This window comes from Apium graveolens, chromosome 6, assembly GCF_009905375.1.
Source record: "Apium graveolens cultivar Ventura chromosome 6, ASM990537v1, whole genome shotgun sequence".
NCBI lineage: Eukaryota > Viridiplantae > Streptophyta > Magnoliopsida > Apiales > Apiaceae > Apium > Apium graveolens.
In genome coordinates, this window is record NC_133652.1 from 46139667 (window position 1) to 46155229 (window position 15563).

General features: G+C 34.8%; 3 protein-coding genes across 3 annotated transcripts; 1 reads left to right on the forward strand and 2 right to left on the reverse strand.

Annotated features, from left to right (window-relative positions):
• Positions 1-4237: 4237 nt before the first annotated feature.
• On the forward strand, positions 4238-5346 carry LOC141664979 (uncharacterized). Its single transcript, XM_074470938.1, has 3 exons — positions 4238-4666; positions 4828-4990; positions 5105-5346. Exons 1-3 carry the CDS (start codon positions 4238-4240, stop codon positions 5344-5346), a joined length of 834 nt encoding a protein of 277 aa, XP_074327039.1.
• Positions 5347-9158: 3812 nt separating this feature from the next.
• On the reverse strand, positions 9159-9866 carry LOC141664980 (uncharacterized). Its single transcript, XM_074470939.1, has 2 exons — positions 9565-9866; positions 9159-9486 (listed from the first exon to the last, which is right to left on the reverse strand). Exons 1-2 carry the CDS (start codon positions 9864-9866, stop codon positions 9159-9161), a joined length of 630 nt encoding a protein of 209 aa, XP_074327040.1.
• A 3212-nt stretch (positions 9867-13078) lies between these two features.
• Positions 13079-15421, reverse strand: LOC141664042 (sugar transport protein 1-like). The gene is made up of 3 exons (XM_074469904.1): positions 15271-15421; positions 14850-15172; positions 13079-13248 (listed from the first exon to the last, which is right to left on the reverse strand). Exons 2-3 carry the CDS (start codon positions 15054-15056, stop codon positions 13186-13188), a joined length of 270 nt encoding a protein of 89 aa, XP_074326005.1. The 5' UTR covers positions 15057-15172; positions 15271-15421; the 3' UTR covers positions 13079-13185.
• Positions 15422-15563: the final 142 nt, after the last annotated feature.

The window sequence follows — 15563 nt, forward strand, 5'->3', positions numbered from 1 at the left end:
TTATAAATAAGTGACTTGAACACGATTACTGAAACTTGCTCAATTTCTAAAAGAAGTTGACAATTTCACCTTTACAACATTCATTTACAATGAAGTAATCAATCAAGTCAACGTAATTTAATCTTAGCTCAAAAAAATGTTTACCTGTGATAAATTCCTAATTAAAACAATTAAGGTGATATTTGGGAATTTCGAATGATGAAATGGTGTTTGGGAACATGAAATTAATTATAAAATAGGCACTTACGAGCAACAAATGAAGAAGTGTGACACCGAAATATAAACCGCCGGCTTCCGGGACAAACCGCGGTGCGTGGAACACCAAACACAGCTCCACCGCCGATTTTCATATCCTTTCATATCACACTACTGCCACCACAAGTGTGCTTGTGTTTGTTATAATCCTGAATAAATTCAAAAATATTGAATTGGAATTTAAGGGGGTAGGGGGACCCGTATGCAGGATGGGGCACATGTTCATCTCTTTGAAGAGCTCATCACTTGTATTTCGGTTTTTCTTGTTCAAACTTTTTCCAAGTCTCTCCCTTGCCATGCTATGTTGAATCGAACAAGAAGAAAGCCCCAAATTTCATAAGAAAGTGATGGCTAGAACCCTAATTGCAAACTCCAACTGTTGAACTCATTAGAGAAAAAAACCCCAATTTCTACAAATCCTAATTACGAGAACCCTAATTAAAATCCCCAAGACCCCAACTGAGAAGAAAGCTCAATTTCTTCGAGCATTAGAATTAGAATATTTCAGAGCATTTTTTTGACTCCGAGCGTTTTTGCAGAAGTAAGAGTGCCTGGTTGAGTGTATATTTTATTATGCAAAATAAAATGAACGGGTCTTGGGCCGCTTAAAATTTGGTTAAAATTTTGCCAAAATTTGGCCCGCCAATATAATGCCCCCAAAACATTAGTCCTATGGTAACACTAACTATAATATCAATACTAACACTCTATTTTGTGTTACAATATCAGTGTCATAATGTCTATGTTAACATTTCTTATCCTCTGCTGCAACACAAAAATAAAATATTATCGCATATCAAATTTTAGTGCTCTAAGGCAACATTTTTTCTTGTAATACCAAAAAAATATTGGTACAGGTCAAATATGGTGTAGTGATATTTCAACAGTTTGTAATTATTTATAGCAGGTTGTAGCCATATCAATTTCTGATTATATGGAAGGATATAGTGTTTGTAATGAGAATCTCCTCCTTTATTTGTATTTAGAAAATTGAGTATGCCATTTTCAAAGTTTTGAATCCAATATGGAATATTTCGAGGTGATTCCCACCTGGATACAGTGATTTGTAGCATTTCGTGCACTGCCATAACCACTATCATGAGATGAAACTAATAATATATACATGATAGAGAACAACATTAGTATATGATTTGATATGTATAACAAACTAGTAATGATTACATCGATTTAATCTACAGAATTCTCGATGCAAATCTATACACAGAACTGGCTATGGTAGGCGTTTTCGAATAAGCAGCATTGGTGAGAAAGCATGCAATTCACAAGGCATTCAAGTATTCACCAAGGGATTTTTGGAGCCGCCTAATAATCTTTCGAGTACTATCATATAATAGCATTGAGATATTAAGAATCTTGGTCCGTGAGTAGTTATATGCCTCATGGTATGTTTCAATTGAATAAAGCATTTATTTAGTCTTCACGATCTTATATATAGTAATATAATCTAGTAACATAATATATTTTTTTGTTAAAAAACAAATTCCACTTTTAAAGATGTTTGGGACCAAATTTGGTTTAACTTATTTTGGTTTTACAGGTTCGAATCCTTGCAATTACATGATTAAACAAGTTGTATTAATTAGTTTTACTTCTTTTGTAACACCTCAGTCTCACATTGAAAAAAATGGGATTTCTGCTCATTTTAATAAAGCAAAGTATTGTACTAAGTCTGCCAACAAATCATGATATTTTTGGGATATGTGGTAGGCTTTTGGATTATCCAAGTTGGCTGCATTTAGGCCAATAGGTCTCGGCTTATTTCGGACTTGATAAGTGTTTTGAAAAAGGCTAATTGTATAATTTTAAAACTAATATTTTTATATTAATGTTAAAAATAAACTAATAACAAATTTAATGAAATTCAATTATTTGCAAATTTAAACGGGTGATAAGGTGAATAAAGTATTTTTCACTAATAAATCTAATTAATTGGATATTAATTAAGTTGATCTGTAAAATATTAATTATACATATAAGAAAACAATTATTGCGGTGGTAGAATGGTTAAAGATGACATGTTAAAATTCTACACCTACAAGTCGTGTGTTCGATCTCAAACACTTGCAATATTAATAGTTATAAAAATTTTAGGATTTCGGGTTCGGGTTTCGATATCCAATCCACAAAAAATCGGGTTTCGGGTTTACCCGAATCCGATTCGAAATCCGATAGATCGGGTTCGGGTATTCATTTTTGGGTATTTTTCGGGTTCTGGTCGGGTTTGGATAAAAATTTCGGGTTTGGATTTGGATTTTGTCATACCAGATCCGATCTGTTATCATTTATATTTTTTTATTTCACCTAAATATCAAATTCTATAATTTACAAGTACATGATCTCCGGTTCGATTATCTCTAATTACATGATTAAATATGATTTATAGATACATGAACTTTCCAAATCAATCTACTGTACCTATCTTGATTTATTTAAAGGTTACTAATTGTTAACTGTACAATTAGATTTACGGTCCTAGGTATGTTTCAATTGAATAAAACATTTATTTAGTCTCCACGATCTTATATATAGTAATATAATATAGTAACATAATATATTTTTTTGTTAAAAAACAAATTCCACTTTTAATGATGTTTGGGACCAAATTTGGTTTAACTTATTTTGGTTTTACAAGTTCGAATCCGTGCAATTACATGATTTAACAAGTTGTATTAATTAGTTTTATTTCTTTTGTAACACCTCAGTCCCACATTGAAAAAAATGGGATTTCTGTTCATTTTAATAAAGCAAAGTATTGTACAAAGTCTGCCAACAAATCATGATTTTTTTTGGGATATGCGGTAGACTTTTGGATTATCCAAGTTGGCTGCATTTAGGCCAAAGGTTTTGACTTCGTCCCAACCTCAAGTTTAATTCTCTTTAGCTGCAAACTTATATAACATTTTTTAACTTTTTTTATTTAACTCAAATCTCGGGTACGATTATCTGCAAGTTTATGATTAAATAAGTTTTATACATTTTGAGTTATAGCTACATGTCAAGAAAAAAATGACGTAGAGTTAAAATGTGATATATCATATTTCTAGAAATGTATTTATTTTTCAAATTTATTATATTATAATTGTTTTTTCTATCTAGTTTTTCTATTTGTTTATGATATGGTAAGTTTAATTTGAATGAAAAATATTTTTATATGTTAATATGATCAAGACGATATATAAGTAGTTCAGGGAAAAAAGAGTGTCTAAGTAGTTTAGTAAAAAAGAGGTATATAGGTAATTAAGAAATATGTTTAAAAGCCATGTTCAAGATATGTTATTAATGATTTTAACAATTGTATCAAATGTTGTGTTGTGGTTGTGGATGTAAAATAAAAAATTCTTCATCTATGAGGTCATAGATTATAGTGCATTGCAGGTGTTTGAAAATTAGTTCCATTTATGGGGCAAAGCTGAGAATATTCCTATGAGAAATTTGTCTTATACCCTGAATAAGAATAAGAAATGAGCTACATGTTTAATTTCTTGAGGCTTGCAGTGAAATGATAACGTTGATTTTCGACTAGTAGAGTTCAAAAGAGCTTCAACTCGAACATTTGCCTCGTTACGGATTATCAGAAATTCAGTAGCCTATATTCTGACTTTGTCATAGGTAGTTGCATTTCGGTTGAGTGTTATGATTTTAGTTGAATGATGCAGTTATACATTATTCATCGGTTTGTAAACAAAGTCCCATGGATTGCATCATCCTTGGTGGGGAATTTTCATAGCAGATGTTTTGTTAAGTTTAGTCAAATAAGAGTCCTAGTCTTTAGCATTATTGGCTAGTGGACAATAGTTGATTTAGTCAAGTTTGTTTCCTTTATTCTAGCTGCAGTTATAGTAGTGGTTTCCTTATTTCTAGTTATAGGTGGTTGTAGTTCTTCTATATATGTAATGCTTTTCAGGAGTAATAAAGAAGTCATTTGCTTTGAAGTCTTATTGTAGTTTATATTTGGTATCAGATGTGGGACTTGAGAGATCCGAAGAACAGTACGAAACACTTGAGGGAGCACGAAAGATGGGTTCAGAAGCAAATTTTGCAGCAGCCTCTATTCCGAAGTTTGACCCGTGACTACGATCATTGGAGCATGATCATGAAGAATCTCCTTCGTTTTAAGGAGTACTGGGTTGCTGTTGAAAAGGGTTACAATGAGCAAGATAGTCGAGATAAATTGACACCAGCTGAAATAACAAGCCCAGAGGAGATGAAACTGAAGGATTTGAAAGCCAAGAATTACTTGTTTCAATCAATTGACAAGTCAATTCTCAAGACAATCACTCAGAAGGAGATATCTAAACAGCTCTGGGATTCCATGAAGGTTAAGTGTCAAGGCAATGCTCGAGTGAAGAGAGCTCAACTCAATCGTTTACGTCAAGATTTTGAAGTTTTGGCAATGAAGCAAGGATAATCAATCACTGATTACTTTGGAAGAGTAATGACGATTGCCAATGATATGAGGAATTATGGAGAAGACATGCTGATGTCAAGATCGTTGAGAAGATTTTGAAAACTCTTACTGATAAATGGAACTATATTGTTTGTTCCATTGAGGAAGCCAAGGATATAGATCAACTATCTGTGGATGCCTTACAGAGTTCTCTGTTGGTTCATGAGCAGAAGTTCAAAGCAGGTGGAGAAGAAGAGCAGGCCTTGAAGGTGACTCATGAGGATCACTATGGTGGAAGAGGACAACGAAGAATTGGTCTTCGAGGAGGTAGAGGATAAGGCAGAGGCAGGGGTCGTCAACCATGGAGTAAGGCAACCATTGAGTGCTATAAATGTCATAAGCTTGGGCATTTTCAGTACGAGTGTCAAGCAAACTATGCAGGTGTGGAAGAATCTGAGGAGATGGTGCTGATGGCATATATTGAGAAGGCTGAAGATGATAAAGATGTGGTGTGGTACATTGACTCTGGGTGTAGCAACCACATGTGTGGTGATTTATCTCTTTTCTGTGATGTAACGAAGGGAAATAGCAAGGTGGTCAGGTTGGGAAACTCTGCGAGCATGGAGGTGGTCGGAAAGGGCAGTGTTTGTTTAACTATCAAGGGGATCAACTACGTTGTATGAAATGTATACTATGTGCCTGGATTGAAGAATAATCTCCTTAGTGTTGGACAACTGCAAGAAAGAGGCTTGGCTGTGCTAATGAAGAAGAATGAGTGTCGCATTTATCACGACACTAAGGGCCTGGAATTTCAAACCAACATGACAGAAAATTGAATGTTGGTGTTGATATCAAAAGCCAAGCCAAGCAACTAAGATCACAAAGAAGAGGAATGTCTTCAAGTAGTCACTGAAGACATGGCTTATCTCTGGCACAAAAGGTTCAGTCACCTTAGCTATCAAGGATTGAAAACGCTGCTAAACAAGGAGATAGTAAATGATTTGTCGTGCTTCTCAACTGTTGGAGTTGTGTGCACTGATTGTTTGAAAGGAAAGCAACATAGAGATGTAATTCCAAAGAAAAGCACATGGAGGGCATCAGAAAAACTAGCACTGGTTCATGCTGACATTTGTGGTCCGATTTCTCCAATTTCAGAAGGCAAAAAGATGTACTTTCTTTGTTTCATTGATGATTATAGTAGAAAGGCGTGGCTTTACTTTCTCAGTCATAAATCATATGCATTCAATATCTTTAAGCTATACAAGGCCCTTGTTGAAAAAGAAACGGCACAGTCTATCAAATGTTTAAGGACAGATCGCGGGGGTGAATTCACATCTAGAGAGTTCAGAGAATTTTGTGAGAAGCATGGGATCAAGTGACAATTAACTGCTGCTTATACCCCACAGCAGAACGGTGTTGCGGAGCAAAAGAACAGAACCATAATGAATATGGTAAGGATTTTGTTGCTTGAGAAGAATGTTCCAAGGAAATTTTAGGCAGAGGCAGTAAACTGGGCAGTCTACATACTTAATCGATGTCCAACAACAACATTGAAAGAAACAACGCCAGAGGAAGCTTGGTGTGGGGAGAAGCCATCAGTTGGACACTTAAGAGTATTTGGTTGCGTAGCACATGCTCATATACCTGATGTTAGACGCACAAAGCTTGAAGATAAAAGTAGTCGTTGTGTCCTTATTGGTGTTAGTGAGCCAACAAAGGCATACCGATTATTTGATCCAATTTCTAACAAGATTATCATTAGTCGGGATGTTGTCTTTGAAGAAGATAAACAATGGGCTTGGGAACAAAACACTGAAGAAGACAATACTTTCGACTTGGAATGGGGAGATGAAACAAATGACGAAAGGGAGGAAGCCAGTGCTGACTTAGGTGATGAGACTGAAGAAGAAAATGCAGATTTCGAGGGTGGAAATAATGAAGAGAATGTAGAGAACAACTCTCCACCTATGTCACCTCGAAATAGAAGAGCACCAGGATGGATGGATTATTATGTCTCTGGGGAAGGCTTGTCAGAGGAGGAGGAGGAGATTCACTTAGTCTTATTTGCTAATACTGTCAATACTGTACACTCGGATCCTACTATATTTGATAAGGCAGTGATTGACAAGAAGTGGAAGGAAGCCATGGATGTGGAAATGAGATCAATTGAGAAGAACAATATGTGGGATCTCATGGAGCTGCCAAAGGGAGCAAAAAAGATAGGAGTCAAATGGGTTTATAAAATGAAGTTAAATGAGCATGGAGAAGTACAAAAATACAAGGCTCGTTTGGTTGCTAAGTGGTATGCTCAGGAATATGGAGCTGACTATAAAGAGGTTTATGCTTCTGTAGCTCATATGGATACAGTTCGAATGATTCTAGCTCTTGCTGCACAAAGGGGTTGGTGTGTGTTTCAGCTTGACGTAAAATCAGCATTTCCTCATGGCAAAATAGCTGAGAATGTGTATGTGGAGTAGCCAAGGGGTTATGAAAGAAAGAATGAGGAGCAGAAGGTGTATAAGCTTAACAAAGCTTTGTACGGGCTCAAGCAGGCACCGCGAGCGTGGTTCAGTAGGATTGAGGCATAATTTAAAAGGGAAGGCTTCAAGAAGGAGGATAGTGAACAAATGTTGTTTACCAAAGTCGAACAAGGTAAATTCTTGATTATTAGTTTGTATGTTGATGATCTAATATTTATAGAAGATGATGAGATAATGATGCGTGAGTTTAAAGAGTCTATGATGAGAGAATTTGATATGTCTGACTTAGGTAAGATGAGGTTTTTTCTTGGCACAGAGGTAGTTCAGTTTAATGGTGGCATATTTATCAGTCAAACAAAGTATGTAATGGAGGTGTTAAGGAGGTTTGGAATGGAGCATTGTAAATCTGATGAAAATCCAATGGTACCAGGGATTAAGATCTCTAAAGATGAAACTGGTGTAGAGATGGAAGGTCCATTTTACAAGCAGTTGATTGGAAGTTTAATGTATTTAACTGCAACAAGGCCAGATATAATGTATGCAGTTAGTTTACTTAGCAGGTACATGTCAAGACCCACAGCAATTCACTATGATTCTGCAAAACGAATTCTACGTTACTTGCAAGGAATAACCAGGTTTGGTATTTTGTACAAAAAGGGAGGAAACCATGTCTTGATTGGCTTCACTGACAGTGACTATGCTGGTTCGATTGAGGATAGAAGAAGCATGTCAGGTTATGTGTTTATATTGAGTGGGGCTGCAGTGGCTTGGTCGTCTCGAAAGCAACCTATAGTAACTTTAAGCACTACAGAAGCTGAGTTTGTAGCAGTTGCAGGGAGTAGTTGTCAAGCTATTTGGATGCAAAGGGTGCTAAAGAAGATAGGCTACAAAGGCAGTGAAAGCACTCTGATTTTTTGTGACAATAGCTCAACAATCAAGTTATCCAAGAATCCAATGATGCATGGCAAGAGCAAGCACATTGATGTACGCTATCATTTCCTAAGGGAGCTCGTGAATGATGGAGTTGTGCAGCTTCAGTTTTGTGGAACGAGAAATCAGTTGGCAGACATCCTTACTAAACCGCTGAAGTTGGAGATATTTCGAGAGTTGAGGAAGAAGCTTGGAGTGTGTGATCTTTCAGAAGTTAACTAGCTGCCAATGCAGTCTAGTTCAAGGGAGGGAATGTTAAGTTTAGTCAAATAAGAGTCCTAGTCTTTAGCATTATTGGCTAGTGGACAATAGTTGATTTAGTCAAGTTTGTTTCCTTTATTCTAGCTGCAGTTGTAGTAGTGGTTTCCTTATTTCTAGTTATAGGTGGTTGTAGTTCTTTTATATATGTAATGCTTTTCAGGAGTAATAAAGAAGTCATTTGCTTTGAAGTCTTATTGTAGTTTACATGTTTATGTTCTTCATTTCATACGAAAAAATGTTTCACTTCTTCTTCTCGGCCTAAAGATCGTCAGAATTTCAATGATTTTGTGAAGTGGGGTATACTAGGTTCATTTAGGAATTTAAGTTTTGCCACTGGATTTACACCACTTAAAACAAAGTCGTTGGAATCAATTATTGACATTGGGAGGGCAGAGCATCAATCGCCTATGGATCTTGCAGCCATTTGGGTTTCTTAAACCCAAGCGACTCCTAACTTCACAGTTTCCTGTTACACTGAATTTGCAGAGACCAAGGACTTAATTCTTATACGCGGGGATGTTGTATTTGCAAGTAAGCTTACGGACACAGAGGCAAAGTGGCTATTGGAGACAACTCAGTCCTTTTACCTGAATGATAAGAGATACAAGTTGATCGAGAGGTTCAACAAAGAAACACGTGAATTTGAGTTTAAAGATATTCTACAAGCAGGGGCGGATCTAGGATCTAATTTTAGGGGGGGCACCAAATTATTTTCACCAAACTAATCTCTTAAAATGTAGTAGTTTCTTACTAAGTATTGAACCATCAACAAAGCTATTAAGGACATAAAGTCTTTCTCAAATATAAAATACAAAGATGAGAGATTAAATGCACTTGCAGGCTTCAGCATTCAACACTTCAGTCAAGTACCGGCAATCAATTGCAGCAGTTAATTGTATACGATAATCATTTTTCACTTGCTCGGATTGCTGAGAAAGAACTACATCAATGTGTCGTTTAGGATTCATCAACATTTCACAAGCTCTTTGACATTGATTATGAATACTACTGTGATCTCCTATATGTTTCTGAAATCTATCCGGTTTCTTCCAATTCTTAAAACCCTCGCCAACAAATGAGTCATTACTTCCTGTACCACACTTATCTTTAAACAAATAACAACATAGACAAAAAGCAGCATCCTTTTTAATGCTATATTCCAACCAGGTAGGATATTCATTAAACCATGAAAGATTGAATCTCCTATTTTTCTTTCAAAATGGTGTTAACAGAAAGACATGATTTTTTGGTTGAAAAGGTCCTTTTAGGAAGAATGCCCTTCGAGTTCTGTCTCTTTCTTTCTCATTAGGAGCAACAATATTAACATTTTCTCGCAATCCCGGATCAGCTTCAAGTTCATCTACTTCAATTTCTGGGTTTATATTTGGTGGGGAAGATTCAGGAACATCAACAATTGGGGGATCATTTATTATTGGCTGGGGAGGTGTTGGAGATGACGGAGGAGACGTTCGGAGTTTTTTATAAAATTGAAGCGTAATTGATTTATTGTTTAACACATATAAGGTAGCCATTTTAAGTATCAACTATCAATTCTAGATAATAATCAAAGGCTTACAAAGTTAGATTAAGAAAAAAATATACAGAGAATGAGGCAAATGAAATTAACATACCTTAATTTTAAAATCACGGAGTTTTCCCCCCTTTCCTTTCAACTGCTGCTGCAACTGCAAGCTGGAGAATGAATTAGCCAGAGAATGAAGAAAATGTAGCAAAGAAACCCATCACCGATTGATTAGTAGCTGAGGCTTGATATCTATTAGTATTATAGTCTATAGATATATGGATATTAGTTTGTAGGCTTCAATCACACATATATGATTTATGAGAAATTTGCTTGCTTTCGATTGTTAGGTAAAAGAAAGAGAAGCAGTAAGTACAAGTATAGAAGAGAGAACACATAAAAGACCACCGTATGAGTTAAATTGATAAAATAACAATTTGCTTTTATATTATATCTAACTCATATTCTTAATATAATTATATGTGTAAATTACCTTTTAGGGCTTTCTAATTTTAATAAATTGCTGCAACATAAATTAAATTTTGAAGGTTCGTGGGGCACCCTTATTTTTCAAATTTTTAGGGGGGCACTCACAAATATTTTCCGAAATCACGGCGGTAATTTTTTTTTTTTAAATTAGGGGGCACGTGTTCCCCCGTGCCTCTTCCTAGATCCCCTGTCTACAAGCACTGGCTGTGTGATTTGATGCATAGAAAGATAGAGGTTGTACTTGGGAGTGTGATCCATATGGGAGATCTACACTAAAGTTTGTCAAGATCTCAAGTTAGAGACGTTAATGATCCTGTTATTTATGTTGGGTGCATAGAATGTACAAATATGTCCTTCTGGCATTTCTACAATTTAGAGCTTAATAACATTGTTACGTAAAAAGGGTACTGAAAATTAGGGGATCAGAACCGAGCAGACGTAGTTGAAATCTTAATATTTCAACAGTTTGCAATTTTTTGTAGCAGTTTGTAGCCATATCAATTTCTGATGATATGTAAGGATACAGTGTTTGTAATGAGAATCTCTTCCTTTATATGAATTTAGAAAATTGAGTTTGCCATATTCAAAGTTTTGAATCCAATATGGAATATTTCGAGGTGATTTCCACACATGGATACAGTGATTTGTAGCATTTCGTGCACTGCCATAACCACCATCATGAGATGAAACTAATATTATACATGATAGAGAACAACATTAGTATATGATATGATCTGTACAACAAACGTAGTAATAATTACATCGATTTAATCTACAGAATTCTCGATGCAAATCTATACACAGAACTGGCTATGGTAGACTTTCTAATAAGCAGCATTGATGAGAAAGCGTGCAATTCACAGGGCATTCAAGTATTCACCAAGGGATTTTTGGAGCCGCCTAATAATCTCTTGAGTACTATCATATGATAGCATTGAAATATTAAGAATCTTGGTCCGTGAGTAGTTATATGCCTTATGGTAGTGTAACTAGTGTTCATATAACTGAGGCTAAACAAATACCAAATAACAAAGGCTGGAAGTAGGGCTGTTCACGAACCGAGCCGAGTCGAGTTTTGATCGAACAGAGCCGAGCTTTAATTTTTTTTCTGACGAACCGAGCCGAGCCGAGCTTTCTTATCGAACAAAAATAGTGTTCGAGCTCGAGCTCGTTAACTAACGAGCCGAACACGAGCTTGTTCGCGAACATAAACGAGCCGAGCCGAGCCGAGGTGAGCCGAGCCGAGCCAGAAAAAATTATGGTCAACCGATGTTTGACTGTGAAAATAACTTATCAAATAAATTTATTTTTTTTTGAAAATTTGGTTATATCACTAAAATATATATATATCTTGACATCCATACGGTTGGATCGAGGAAAAATATTTTTAAAAAAATCGAAACACCAATTAATGACTAAACACTAGTTAGTGGTAATAGTTAAACTACTACTTGACTGTTAAAATAACAAACCAAATAAAATTATTTTGGTCTGAAAATTTGGTTATATCATTAAAATATATTTATTTTGATATCCATACGGTTGGATCAATTAAAAATAATTTTAAACAAGTCGAGATACTAATACAGGACTAAACACTAGTTACTAGTACTAGTCAAACTAATTTTTGACTGTTAAAATAGCAAACCAAATAAAATTATTTTGATCTGTAACTTTGGTTATATCAATAAAATGTATGTATTATGACATCCATACGGTTGGATCAATATAAAATATTTTTAAAATAATCAAAACAACAAATCAGGACTAACCACTAGTTAACGGTAATAGTCAAACTAATACTTGACTGTTAATATAACAAACCAAATAAAATTATTTTGATCTGAAAATTTGGTTATATCATTAAAATATATTTATTTTGACATCCATACGGTTGGATCAATTAGAAATAATTTTAAATAAATCGAGACACCAATACAAGACTAAACATTAGTTACCAAGACTAGTCAAACTAATGTTTGACTATTAAAATAGCAAACCAAATAAAATTATTTTGATCTAAAACTTTGGTTATATCAGTAAAATATATATTTTATGACATCCATACGGTTGGATCGATATAAAGTATTTTTAAAATAATCGAAACAACAAATCCGGATTAAATACTAGTTAGCGTTAATAGTCAAACTAATGCTTGACCATAAAATAAAAAATCAAATAAAATTGTTTTTGATGTGAAACATTGGTTATATCATTAAAATATATATTTTATGATATCCATACGGTTGGATCGATGAAAAATATTTTTAAAAAAATCTTAACTAAAATATAATTATGAAGCTACATTTTAAAATTAGAAACTAAAATATAAAATTTCTAAATCACGTCAAAATATATCACATATGGTATGCAAAATGATCGTTGGAAGATAAAAAAAATATAGTGAAGTCGGATTTAAAAAAAAAATCATACCTATATAAAAATATTTAGGATATATTCGATTTTTTTTGAATTTTAACGAACGAGTTCGAGCCGAGCCGAGCTCGAGCCGAGCCGAGTTCGAGCCGAGCCGAGCTCGAGCCGAACAACCCAAAGCTCGGCTCGAGCTCGATTTGCTTAACGAACATATTTTTCTGTTCGAGCTCGAGCTCGAGTTCGTTAACGAGCCGAGCCGAACGAGCTCTTAACGAGCCGAGCTCGAGCTTGTTCACGAACAGCTCGGTTCGTGAACAGCCCTAGCTGGAAGTGCCCACTGATAGCAAATAAAGGCCCCAGAAACTGTGTCAAGTCAAACTCTCAGTTTTTTCAATACTCTGGGTGGGTAAACAATCAGAAGTGGGGGCGAACCAATCAATTTCTAATTGTTTAAGCCTGCCATTCTACAATAAGGTAAGGATGGCTTGAGAGGCGTCAGCTGCAATTGGATAGCCTTTCTGGAACACCTGCATTAAAAGCATGATAAAACGCTTAGCCCAGGAGTTCGCCCAGGAAGATGATGAAAGGCCTTACAAAACAACATAATAACAATAATGTTAATCTCAATTTATTCATTAATAACTCCTAAGATATCATTCAATCTTGGTATAATAGATAGAATGTTAAGTAAAAGATGCATATGCGTTCCGTGTGAAAAAATATCTTGCAGAAATCATTACTGAGACACAGATTTCATTCACTAGGTGTCATGAAGTACAATTGTGCTTTTGAACTGCCATAAAAATCATAACAATGTCAACTCCTTGTTTGTTATATTTTAATCTAAGCAAAAAAAAAAACACAAGTTGAAGCACCGTTTTTAATTAGAAGTTAGCTTTTGACACCTTAATCTATAATATAACAAAGGAATTTCTAGTTTATTATCTAAGAATTAGAAAATTGTAAACATGTCGTTAGGGTAATCCACAACACAAATCTGTTGGAAAAAAACTTAGAGAAAAAAGAAGACACCTACATTTTTTTTGCAGAGAACTTGTACTGCTATATTTCTTGTTTTTTTTTCTTCTTTCTTTTTCTTCTAAAACTCAAGGTAAACTAGCCATTATATAGGCTTTACAAACATATTAAAACTAACTATTACTAAAACTAACCACTACTAATTAATGGGTAAATTACATGTCCATAATTTACTCCATAACTCCACTACCCCACTACTAAACAATTCTAAAATAATATTTTTCTCTAATAATTAATCTATTGCTAAATATCTAATAATTAAATAAACAAATAATTAATAACTAAATTTAAGATTATTCCAACATTCACCCCCATAATCTTAAATTTAGTTATTAATTATTTGTTTATTTTATTATTAGATATTTAGCAATAGATTAATTATTAGAGAAAAATATTATTTTAGAATTGTTTAGTAGTGGGGTAGTGGAGTTATGGAGTAAATTATGGACATGTAATTTACCCATTAATTAGTAGTGGTTAGTTTTAGTAATAGTTAGTTTTAATATGTTTGTAAAGCCTATATAATGGCTAGTTTACCTTGAGTTTTAGAAGAAAAAGAAAGAAGAAAAAAAAACAAGAAATATAGCAGTACAAGTTCTCTGCAAAAAAAATGTAGGTGTCTTCTTTTTTCTCTAAGTTTTTTTCCAACAAAATCATGCTGTTTGTATCAATTTTGTTGATGAACTATGCTGTCAACATGCTTTAATTTGTTTCCTAGATTGATCTGCTAAGACTTTATAGAATGATAAATATGTGCACATTTACATGATACCTTACACACTAGATTTCAAAAATATGATTTTGGCCAGTTACAGTATCATCTAGTGTTCATCTCTATATTCAACTTGTTTCCAAAGATTTTGGGGGAGGGCCGGGGGAGGGGGAAGCGAATAAAAAAAAACAACAATTCCAAGAGTACACCGATACAAAAACAGGGAACTACGAACATAATTTGATTATACGGGCCACATTCGTGTACCCAATGCAATTAAAATCATGGCATTATCTCAACAATTTTCCCTAGAAACTAAACGAACACATAGAATTATTCAAAAACCAAACTTGCAAACGTAAAAGCACATATGATTACCTGATTTCCAAATCCGATACCAAAACCAAGCAAAATCCTGCCGACAATAAGCATGGCAATATTTTTAGCAAGGCCATTAATGAGAGCACCACCACAGAACAACAAACCGCCAGCAAGCATAGACAGCCTTCGACCTAGCCTCCGTGGGACCCACGAAGCCAAAAGTGAGGAAACCAGAGCTGCTAGGTACAATGACGACGTGAACATGGTCAGTATCTGACTATCAAATTTACATTACTGATTGGTGGAATCATCAGCCTCTTGTTTTCAATATACAGATGGAAAGAACTGCCCCAAGAACGAATCCATCGAGTTCACCCCACCTAAAGAGTGAAAAGTATTAGCATAAGTAGTGGTAGAAAAAAGACATTACAAGCATGCACAAAAAGTATAAATATTACAAAAGCAATACTTTATATACCTGATATCCCTAAATGCCGCCCATAGCTGCAACGATATATGCTACCACAACACGTGTAGTGAGCTTTCTTGGATAAGCTTTTCCGTTGCAAGAGCTTAGAGCACCACCGCCAGCCATATTGAGCGTCTAATTATAGGTTGAGAAAGAGTTCTTCTTAATATATATTAAGACTGAAAAAAAAAACAAAGTTTGGGACGTGAGGTATTTAGAAAGCAGAGAATGTATCAGAGTAACAATGTACATGACATGTTGACAGACGGGGGTATATATAGAGATTTTGTATGTTTCATCTT